The sequence below is a fragment of the Cottoperca gobio genome, chromosome 11, assembly GCF_900634415.1.
Source record: "Cottoperca gobio chromosome 11, fCotGob3.1, whole genome shotgun sequence".
NCBI lineage: Eukaryota > Metazoa > Chordata > Actinopteri > Perciformes > Bovichtidae > Cottoperca > Cottoperca gobio.
In genome coordinates, this window is record NC_041365.1 from 17,347,449 (window position 1) to 17,359,841 (window position 12,393).

Genomic DNA, 12,393 nt, shown 5'->3' on the forward strand with positions numbered 1-12,393 from the left:
AATGCAGCACTTTCAGTGGACTTTTTCATTTAAATAAATTACTGCGCACTCGCTGCTACCAGTGTTTTCTGATTGTACAATATACAAAAAGTACTGATTTTTTGCGACGGTCCAGGCAGGGGCGGGACTTTATTTTGATGGGCACACCATGTGGTCAATCACATGAGAGGACAGACTAGGATCATACCATTATGTGAAAGAAGGAAGGGGGACAGACGTTCCAAAGACAGCGAGTGTAGTGGTACAGAGAGCGACAGAGACAGGGAGCCGGATTTAAATGCAAGCGCGTCGGGAGAAAGTAAAGAAATGATCGAAAACCGAAAAAGAAGCTCTGCACTAAAGACTTTTATCTAAAGTGTCATAATGTTAACACTTTGGCCTTTATTTATTTGATTTTTTTTTGCTGCGGTTCTGTGTTAAGTTGTTAATTTAAAGGTTTGATTAAATGTTAAACAATAGTAACTTTGTATTTGTTTTTGTAACGAAAAAAAGAAATGCATAAAAATAAGGCTTTTATGAAAACACTGAATGAAATTGCTTACGAACACACAAACCATTTCTAATTGCTAAATTAGGCTAAAATAGAAGGCTCCGAGTGATACTAAATGAAGAGCCATTTGGGGGCCGTAAGAGCCAAAAGAGCCGAATCTTTGAAAAGAGCCGGACCTCCCATCACTAGTATGAACAGTCTGACTCGTTACCATGGGAACCTAAATAAAAGCACACATGCCATGATTGATCACTGGAGAGATGCTGTCATCAGTCAGGAACATACCAATCATGGTATTGTTTTTGTTGTGTGCGATTATTTATACTTAACTAAAAATATTGAAGGCTTGAACATTGCTTCCTCTTTAGTCCCGGGTTGAATGTGCCCCTCTGACAAAACACCCCTCCTAGTGATATTGTTCTAGAACCGCCACTGGTGTCTCGTTATACGAGTACTGCATTAAGATAGACTTGAAGCGCTTCCTCCCCTCTGCTCCTCTACAAAGCCGCGCTCTGTGGGCGTCGCCTTTAGTCCGCGTTATCATACTCCCTCTCTCACACACCCAGCTGAGCTGAGCTGGGTGTGTTCAGCCTTCCTTCGGTTTGTGAAAATGATGCCCGGCGTCATCGCCTGGCTACCATTGCTATGGTAACCATGCTGCTGCTGCAGCTGCAGGAGGGCTTCAGACGGAGGAGGATATTGTGAGGAGGGGATGGTCACACGTGTATGCATCCTCACCCAAACACACATTTGTTTCTTGTTTCTCTCACTCTCTTTCACATTCAACATGCATATATTTGTTCTTCTTTTTGTCTTGCTTTCATGCACATACACACCTTACACACTGTTGTTTCATCCTCTGCTCTTTATAACCCTGTGTATATATACAGTATATTACCCACATCTCATTACATCCTCTCTCTCTCTCCCTCTCTCTACACCAAGAGAGGGCAGGGCCACTGCATCAATCAGTCACAGAGGACATAAATTGTCACCGTGGCAACAACCGGAGGCAGCAGCCTGCAGGTCCTTCAGGAATCCTCTGCTGTGTTTGTTTGGCTCAGTAAGCGACTGCACAGGCTTTATTGTCTTCTTCATTGTCATTGAACCTGTGAGATAATAAGCACACATCTGATTCCTCAAACTGCAAACTGAAGAGCAAAGAAAAAAGCCTGAGGAAGTAATATTTACATCAGTCCAGACTTCATTTTGTGCTGTGAGGCTTTTCTAACATCTACCTTCTCTAAAGGTCCCCAGGTGGATCAAACTGGGGATGTTTAGTCCTAAACCCCTAGGCCACCAGAACATAAAACTGTAAATCAGATCAGATTTGTCATTTGAGGAATGCCATGCAGGAACTGTAGATGAAGGGGATGAGATAAAGCCTTGTTTTCGACTGGATAGAACAAATAAAGAATTGTGTATCCTGAAATAGAAACACACACGGCACATGGTCTGAGAAAGTGGATCATAAGATAAATTGGACCTCAAAGGAATAGTTTAACGTTTTGTTTAAAGTCCTAAATCACTTCTTGCTGAGTCACATGATATGATTGATACCACTCTTATGTCTGTACGGTAAATATGTAGCTTAGCATAAAGACTGAAAAGAGGGGAGGGTCACTAAAGCTCACTAATTAACACATTTCCTTTTTTTTTAATGCGTAATAAAAGTGTAAAAATGTCAAGATGTGGTTTTACGGAGGTTAGGCGTTGGACTGTTGTTGTTGTTGTACTTTGGTTTTTGTACAGATTTACCAAACTAGATATGACGTGTTAACAGTGAGCTTCAGAGCTGCTGGAATGCAGATGTTGCTACATTTGGACAGAGTCAGGCTAACTGTTTTCACCCGTTTCCATGTTGCTAAGCTAATTGGCTGCTGGGTGTTGCTTCATATTTAGCATACAGACTTGAGAGTGGAATCGGCATTGATTTGACTACAACATTTATTGAAGTATTCAAAGATGTAGCATATTCACTGATTAGAATATAATAGAAAGAAAGAGTTAGTACACTACCTGTAGATTAACGTTCCAGTTAAAGTTGCAACTGTCAACATTGATAACAGCTGCTAGATGTTTTCCTCCCCCTTCCATTGCGTTCACGTAAAAACATGTGGTTGCAGTTCGATGAGCAACCTGCATATTTCATGGACATTGTCGGTGTACATTACAAACCTTAGCTTTAGCTTACCGGTTAAGAAGAAAAATGTCAGCCTCGGTTCGGATTTTCAACCAATGAAACTCCTTCAGCTGACACAAAAGAGCAAAAGCAGAACCAGTGTTCATCCTGAACACTTGGAATTGGTGTCGGAGTGAAGCCAGGCTCGCACCATTTTTTCACACTAACTGGCAACTACTAAGACTGATACCAACGTCGTTATACTATTGGCTCACAAGCTTTTTAAGGTGTATTATATATTTTTTTATTATTCTTCTACAGAAAAATGTTATATAACCTTAAAGAATACAAGTTAAGCCACTAAACCTTTAGAAACAATAAATAGAATGAGGGTAAAGAGGGTTTGAGAACTTTTAAATTCTAAATCAATTCCCTTCAAAACCTTACATGAACATGTTAAGAGGTTTTCACAAAACTGTGATTGTGCGAGTGAATAATTGTAATAGTACTGACCTAGAGCATTTGCCCAGCATTTGATTTCACCTCCTAAAATCAGACAAACTTCACCGGACACCAGATAGTAAACACATTGGAGCAGAGGAAGACTGATGTCAGCGAGAGTCGAAGCCGATAAACAGGCCAACAAAAAAACTAAAATCAAAGTGACCCATTTGTCCGAGGCATCAGAGCCAATGCAGCAGCTCTGTCCGTGATGTTTCCATGACGATCCCAATACTGATAAACAGCAGCCACCCCAAAAAAAAAAAGACCAGGACTATTTTAGCTCAGAGGTGATTAAGAGGACGGCTCATTCCAAGATAAATGGTGATTAGCATTCGGCTAATATGCTCAGAGGCATTACCTACCACACACACACACACACACACACAGTTAAAAAGCTAGTAGTGTCACAGTGGTTTTCACAGATGTTCCACACAATACATTACAATGCAATCTGCTTCCTGTCAATTGTCTGACTCTCACAGGAAGAACTGGAAGTCTGTTTTGGTCCCATGCTGCCTCACATCTATGACTTTTTATCTACAAACTCATTGTTAGCTGGGACGCTTTCAAACTGAGCTTGAGATTTGTATTTGAATAACAAAAAATGTAAATATCAGATGAATAAATGTTGAATTACTACATTTAACATGCAGTAAATTGATGTGACAAACACTTAAAAAACAATAAGAAAAAAAGTAAAAAATAACCTGGGCTGAAAATGCCATAAATGGCAGCGTGAAACCATAACATGTACGGACTCTCAGACTGTACAGTAGTGCTGCAAAGACATCTGTGCATACCCTTGAAAACACTGACAATTAAAATACCAACTGCTGAAATTACTGCAGATTAATCAATTGTCAACAATTTCTGAGTTTGATTTCTGCTCACTACTGAGGGTATTTTCCGAATGCACACAGCAGCGACATTAAACCATCAGTTCAGTATTGATTCAAAAGGGGGAACACACTATAAAAGAAAGTTTAAAGGGTGTCAGTGGATGAGCCACATTCTCCTCCAGGGAAAAACATGCAGATCTGTTCCACTTATATGGATCAACAGTAATGTGTCTACAATTTAACCAGCACAATGATGATGTGTGGATGATGCACAGCTCACAGCCTGACACACATGAACATATATGGATATATACAACACAGTGATCTGCAGAGAGGAAATGTATATTTCTTTGTGGGGAAACCAAAAATCAACTAAATAAAAGACCAGGTCTGGTGGACTACAATGATTTAAGATCTTTTCAACATAAAATAGTTGTTTGTCGTCAGGCTTAAATAACATTTGTAGATATCTGCCACACCCTCTTCCTTCCCTCTCCTTCTTTCCATTGCCGCCTTCCTCTTCCTCTTCTTCCTTTACATGTGTTCCTCCACTTCTTTTTCTTGCTTCTCCTCCTCCTCCTCCTCCTCCTCTGGTTCTGACCCTTCTCTTCCCTTTCCTCTTTTACTTCATCTTTTTATTCCTACATAATGCCCCACCTCTTTCCCTCCTCTTCTATCTCTTCCTTATCCTCCTTTTTCTTGTCCCCATGCTTCTCCTCCCTTTCTTCCCTGCTTTCCCTTTCCTTTGAGCATTTTCGGGCATCCATATACAGGCTCAAATAATCTACAAATAATAAAGTACTAAATAGTAATTTCTTAAAACAGCTGGTCACTGTAGTTTTTACCAAATAAGCAGGAGGACATGGTGCATTTGTTGGCAACTATTTCAGTAGCTGATCCACATTTGGTGTTCTTCGTGTTCTCTATTTGTGGCAGCCGGACGGTATGTGTGGGATTGAGTCAAATGAACTACAGTGTGTGTGTGTGTGTGTGTGTATACATGGTGCCCCTTCCTGAACACACGTTGTCACATTTTGAGGGCGCTGCATACCTTAACCTGCTCAAGCATACACTTAATTTATTCTAGAGATTATTCCAACACTCAACCTACAACTATTTTACCTAAACCTCAACCTTACTGACAAAACACACACACACACACACACACAACACTTGTTTTTTCCTACCAACAATCCAAAATATTCAGTCACCATCATACAAATCAGAAAAAAGCATGAAGTCCTCTCATTGTGGAAGCAGGAACAAGGTCATGTTTTCTGTTGATCCAGTAATCAAACAACCTGATAAGAGTATATGTTGTTTAAGTTATTATTATTTTTTAGATTACAACATTTTACAAACCAGATTTCTCTGGATTGTAGGTACACCTGTATCTGAAAATCCAGATTAGTCCATCCTCCATCATTAACAGCCCTCTCGTGATTAAAAACCTTGCGAAACATTCTTGGAGAGACTCGTAGTTTTTGTGTGTAACTCAGGCAAGACATTATTCTGTGATATCACTGCAACACAGTCTGTCACGGTCATTCATTCTGTTAGTAGCATTGTGTGGTGACCAGGAGGATAAAGCTGGGTTTACATGCTGTAGTCTTATTTTGTGGAGTAAACTGCAGGCATCACATCCTGAAAATGAAGGCACCAGGCCCTGAACACACCCACTCTACTCCCCCTTTCTCCCCTCCTGGATAATTAGCAAATTAATGATGACGCCTTGAAATCTCAGATGGGATAAAATGTCTGCTTTTCCTGGTTTGATGCAACAGGATGTACAGAGGGATTTCCCATGCACCCTGCATTGAATATTTCATGTGTATAACATGTATTATAATCACAAATCAGATGAAACAATAATAATAATGTTCCTTCACGTTACCTTCATGTCTCCTATGACAGTCTGGAAAAGCCCCCCCAGCGCGCTGCACTCCCTCTCCATCACCGTCTCCATCTTCAACTGTGTGAACGGAAATTACAAACGCTCTCACTCGGAGCTTCTGTGGTCCATAAATGAAGCGGAAGGAAACAACAAATTAAAGGGGGGAGAGCGGCACGGTGTCGATAAAAACGCTCAGAGTCGCGCTGCAGGGCTTCCCCGGCTGAAGGAGAGAAGAACACGGACACAAGCAGCAGCAGAGCCTGCGGTTAGTTTCCACTCAGAGCGGATAAATCCCATAGTGTCTGCGGGAGGAGACGCATGTTGGAGCGGAGAGAAAACTGACAGCAGGAAACAGCACGACACTGCCGGAGAGGCTCAACTTTACACAGCGAGCGCGAGCTGCTGTACTGGCTCTGCTGAACGAGACGCGGCAGTGGCGGCACGGGAGCGCGCCTAGAAGGACGTGAACGCGCGTCCGCTTGGTCCCGCCTTCAGCTGAGGAAGCTTTTTTGTTAATGGAAAGGGAGGGTCAAATATAATAAATAATGTTATTATAGACATAGAAGTCCTAAAAAATAATAACAGTAGGTCTAATTCATCCATACTAATAAATACGTCCACTTAAAATAAAATAAAATGTTTTTAATTGAAATATAAAATAACTAAAAATAATATAAGTCATAAAAATAAAGGGAAGGAATGAAAAAAATAGTCATCAATACTAATTAAGAAGGCAACACATTTCTTAGAATTAATACATTTGAAAAAAGTATAAAATAAAAACAAGAATACAAATAAGTCACAGAAAGGACAACATTATATTGTAAAATAAATACAACAAAAAATAAATAACAAAATAAATACAATACAATAAAATAAAATAAAATAAAAATCTAATATTGATCTTTAAAATAGTATTTGTAGGACACTCACTGTAAGTCATTTAATTTGTTTAGGATAACAGGGGAAATGAATGCTTAACCGACATCTAACATTGCAAACTGAGTAAATTGTTGTTATTGTCCAAAATGCATGAATGGAATTGGAGCTAAACTCTTTAATGACTATGGGATATCTAAAAGGTTAAGTTGGGAGTTTGTCAGGATATTTTATTTTCTAATTTTACTGGATTGTAGAAACAACTTCACCTACTTCCAGAACAACTTCACCTACTTCCAAGGTGCATAGACAAGGTGAAAAGTCGTATTTTCACTGGATGAACTAATAGAGGATTATTGATTTCTACCTGTAGCTATTGGACTGAGTGATTCCTGAAAGTCCTCGTAACCCAGTTTTGAAACCACTGTTGGAAATATAAGGCTTTATCTTGACTGCCAGTATGGAGAACCTGATAGAATCAGCTTTGATCACTTAGATATTTAGGACTACATCACTACCTACTGAGTATTTCACTAAACTGTAACAGTAACTGTAAAAAAATATAAAATTAGAATAAAAAATGGAAGGCCAACCAGGAGAGGTAAAATATACTTTGTCGAACATTTAGCAAGACCGGCTACTGTTAATTTGCAGAACAACATATGATAATGGTACAACCTGCCTCATCTCTCCATCATGTGGTTTGCATTCCAGTGCAACACATTTAGATGAGTGTCCAAAACAAGAACCTAAAAACAGTAGAATCACTTATCTTATTCTTTCCTGTTCAAGAAGTATAAAAGCTATTCAACTAAATCATTAGCTGCTGAAAGTGATAGTCTGAAGTTCAGTCGGGTAGGACTTTGGATCTCTTTGAATTGTATCATCAACTCATTCTCCATAGTATCAAGTGGCCCATAATCGCATTAGCGTTACTGGATTATTTCACTCAGATTTAAGAGCTACATCAATCACACACGTTGGTATTATTTAGCTCCTTTTTACGTCTTTCCCTCCTTTGAGCAAAACATACTCGTCGTTATCCCATGACTTTTTATTTCTGATATACAGTCATGTTTACGCTAAGATTAGATCAAGAAGAACATATCTAGATCAGCCTTCTAAATGTATTCTTGTCATTGTGAATAATTCTCCATCCACTTCTGAATGAATTCTCATTGCTTTTCTTCATGTCAGTTGGAGGACCCCTAGTGGTAAAACGTAGTCAGTGAACCTCCAATTGTATCCTGAGGAACACTTTCTCCAATCTACATGGACTGCATTTATAAATGGACTACATTCACACACATGTACACACTATTTTACACTTTAGGGTAATCTTTGTTGTGTCTAAGCTTGTGGTCATCAAAAATATCTGAGAACATCTATCCCACATGAAACTTTACTAGAAACTAGCAAACGCACACATTACTTCAGTATAAGTGTAAATAAGTGAATATCAGAAAATATGAAGACTGAGGTCTTTACTTGTACTTGTGAATGAAATGAATACCATTTGCCACACACATAGGTCAATAATCTCACTGGAACTATGTGATGCACTCAATACCATCAAACCCAAAAATGTCCTCAGCTTTTTATCGATGTGTTTGTTCAGTTTGAATGATCGGTCCTGGACATTTAATCTCAGCAGAATCAACTCAAGAAAACTAAAATTGAGGTAATATGTATGGATATTTTTGTTATTTAGTTAGTACAATATCTCAAATATTTAATCATTTCAAACAATAAAAGAAAATGCTCTTAAAATTCTGTTTAACTGGGACGCAGTGCATAATAAGCATGTGCAGAATTTCCACTGCAGCAGCCGAGAGGGAAAACCTGCATATTTTTGGCCCTATGCTGGACCTTTGGTAGCTGGACTGAGTCCAGCAGGGACCGACCCATTTGCTGGAGGAAAATCTGTGTAATTTTAACCACACACCCCCGCTGCTTAGTGAGGGCGCAACACACACGTGCAAACTGATAGACTGATGCACAAACTGGTGTCATTATCTCCCCCAAACAGGAGAAGACTTAACTAATTACAGCTATCAGAGAGGGGAAAGGGGAGAAAGAAGAGAGAAGGGGAGGAAAGTGAAAAGACGAGCTGGAGACTGAGTGACAGCATTTTAAATAGATTTGAGAAGGTATTTCATGCTGCATTATACCAGAGTTGTGCTTTTTATCAGATACATTCACATCAGACAAGGGTCTGCAAGTGCATGTTTTCTTTGTCTGGGCACTCAAACCTCTTGATCAATCCTAAGCCTAAACTAAACTATAACTCTTTTGAAAGCCTTGTTCTTACGCTCTCAAACCCAACATGGAAAACAATAAAGCCAGTTTTATTTGTTACTGTGTACCGCCCTCCTGGTCCGTATTCTGAATTCCTATCTGAATTCTCAGAATTTTTATCAAGTTTAGTCCTTAAAACAGATAAAGTAATTATTGTAGGTGACTTTAATATTCATGTGGATGTTGATAGTGACAGCCTTAATAATGCATTTATCTCAATGTTAGATTCAATTGGGTTCAGTCAGAATGTACATGAACCAACTCACTGTTTAAACCACACTCTGGACCTTGTTCTGGGATATGGTGTTGAAATTGAAAGTTTATTAGTGTGTCCACATAATCCTCTTTTATCAGACCATTTTTTAATAACTTTTGAAGTCCTGTTACTGGACTACAAGCCAGTAGGCAAAATATCCTACGCTCGATGTTTATCTGAAAGTGCTGTGACTAAATTTAAGGAAGTGATTCCATCAGCACTTAATTCAATACCAGGACTCAATATCAATATAATGGAGGACTCCAATGCTAACTTTAGTCCCTCCCAAATTATTACTCTTCCTTAATAGAAGAAAATAAGAACAACCCCAGGTTTCTTTTCAGCACTGTAGCCAGGCTGACAGAAAGTCACAGCTCTACAGAGCCTTCTGTTCCTATATCTCTCAGTAGTGACGACTTCATGAGCTTCTTTAACGATAAAATTATAATTATTAGAGACAAAATTAATCTCCTCCTGACCTCAATTGGTAATGACTTAACTTCAACTGTTGGAATTTTAAAAACATCTGTAACTCCTGAAATATATCTAGACTGTTTTACTCCAATCAACCTTAACCAACTAACTTCAACAATCTCATCGTCTAAACCATCAACCTGTCTTTTAGACCCGATTCCAACTAAACTGTTTAAAGAAGTTTTACCCTTAATTAACACCTCGTTATTAAATATGATCAACCTGTCTCTATTATCTGGCTACGTACCAAAATCCTTTAAAGTAGCTGTAATAAAACCACTTCTTAAAAAGCCTGGTCTTGATCCAGAGGTTTTAGCCAACTATAGGCCGATATCTAACCTTCCCTTTCTCGCTAAAATCCTTGAGAAAGCAGTCGCAAAACAGTTGTGTGACTTTTTACATAATAATAGTTTATTTGAGGTTTTTCAATCTGGATTTAGAGTTCATCATAGCACAGAGACGGCACTGGTAAAAGTTACCAATGACCTTCTATTGGCATCAGACAAAGGACTTGTCTCTGTTCTTGTCTTGTTAGACCTCAGTGCTGCTTTCGACACTGTTGATCATGACATTCTACTACAGAGACTGGAACATTGTGTTGGCATAAAAGGAACCGCACTAAGCTGGTTCAAGTCCTATTTATCTGAGTGATCTCAATTTGTACTTGTTAACGATAAATCCTCCATGACAGCCAAAGTCAGTCTTGGAGTTCCGCAGGGTTCTGTACTTGGACCTATTCTATTCACCTTATATATGCTTCCTTTGGGCAATATTATAAGGAACCACTCTATAAACTTTCATTGTTATGCGGATGATACCCAATTATATCTATCAATTAAACCAGATGAAACCAATCAATTGGCTACACTTCAAGCCTTAAGGACATAAAAACTTGGATGTTTAGCAACTTTTTGATGTTAAACACAGACAAAACTGAAGTTATTATACTTGGCCCTAAACACCTCCGAAACGCATTTTCTAATGACATAGAAGCTCTGGATGGCATTAACTTGGCCTCCAGCACCACTGTAAGGAATCTTGGCGTCATCTTTGATCAAGATCTGTCGTTTAACTCCCACATAAAACAAATCTCAAGGACTGCCTTCTTTCATCTACGTAACATTGCAAAAATAAGACACATCCTGTCTCAAAATGATGCAGAAAAACTAGTCCAAGCATTTGTTACTTCAAGGCTGGATTACTGCAACTCATTGTTATCAGGTTGTCCCAAAAAGTCTCTTAAGACTCTTCAGTTGATCCAAAATGCAGCGGCACGTGTATTGACAAGAACAAGGAAACGGGATCATATTACTCCTGTATTAGCTGCTCTGCACTGGCTCCCGGTAAAATACAGAATAGAATTCAAAATCCTTCTCCTGACTTACAAATCAATTAATGGTCAGCTCCAGCATATCTTAAAGATCTCATAGTACCTTATAAACCAACTAGAGCATTACGCTCCCAGACTGCAGGGTTACTTGTGGTTCCTAGAGTCTCTAAGAGTACAATGGGAGCCAGAGCCTTCAGCTATCAAGCTCCTCTCCAGTGGAACCAGCTTCCAGTTTGTGTTCGGGAGGCAGACACACTCTTCACATTTAAGAGTAGGCTGAAGACTTTCCTTTTTGATAAAGCTTATAGTTAGGGCTGGCTCAGGTTTGCCCTGGATCAGCCCCTAGTTATGCTGCTATAGGCTTAAACTGCCGGGGGACACCTCCCTGCTCTCTTCCTTCTCTTCCTCTCTCCTCCCCTCCCTCTCTATCTGTATGCATTTATGTAAATGTTGTTACTAACTCACCATCCAGGGTATCATCCCCGGAGTGTCTGTCTCTCATGTGGCAGGTTGCCACTGATAAAGTTTACGTCAGGATCATGAATCGTGACAGCCCCTGCTGACCTGGTCCTGCTGGACACTGGGAAGTCTTATTGACATTTTCCTGGATTCATCCATACTTTCTATTTCTTTTTTTTCCAACACAACATAATTTCTGTCAAATGTTGTATTTGTACTATGTTGTTTATCCTGTACACACGACATCTATTGCACGTCTGTCCGTCCTGGGAGAGGGATCCCTCCAGTTGCTCTCCCTGAGGTTTCTTCCATTTTTCCCCCCTTAAATTTTGGGGTTTCTTTTAGGAAGTTTTCCTTGTGCGATGCGAGGGTCTAAGGACAGAGGATGTCGTAACCTGTACAGTCTAAAGCACACTGAGACAAATGTATAATTTGTGATATTGGGCTATACAAATAAATTTGATTTGATGTGTATTTCTTCAAACATGAAGAAATTACTGCAGCTTCAGTAGTTTGTAAGGAGCATAAAATAATCTTCAGTGAGGATCCTGATCAGAGAGCCTCTGATGCTGCCAGAGGCAAACCTTCTGTGACATCACTGGTGGAGATGTGGCTTTAAATCATGGCAGTGAAAGTTTGAATGAAAATAAATCTGAAAAAAAAAAAAAAAAAAAAAACTTTGCTAAATTGAATGCAGTAATGGAAAGTACATTTAGTTTAAACATGACTTACATACAAGATTTATTCACCCAATAGCTGTATTCCATGTCTTAATTTAAATTTGATATGCATTGAATTACCAAGCTCTTTGTACATGAATGCTCATTCATCTGTCAAGCTCATCTGCT

The 12,393-nt window shown here is 39.2% G+C and overlaps 1 protein-coding gene across 1 annotated transcript in view; it reads right to left on the reverse strand.

Moving 5' to 3' along the window:
- LOC115015604 (protein MTSS 1-like) overlaps nt 1-6,338 on the reverse strand; it is a 53,943-nt gene extending 47,605 nt beyond the window's left edge. Inside the window, exon 1 of the mRNA XM_029443074.1 lies at nt 5,850-6,338. Coding sequence (XP_029298934.1) covers nt 5,850-5,921 — 72 coding nt within the window. The 5' untranslated portion in view covers nt 5,922-6,338. The remainder of the gene's footprint in view (nt 1-5,849) is intronic.
- Between the last annotated feature and the right edge of the window lie 6,055 nt (nt 6,339-12,393).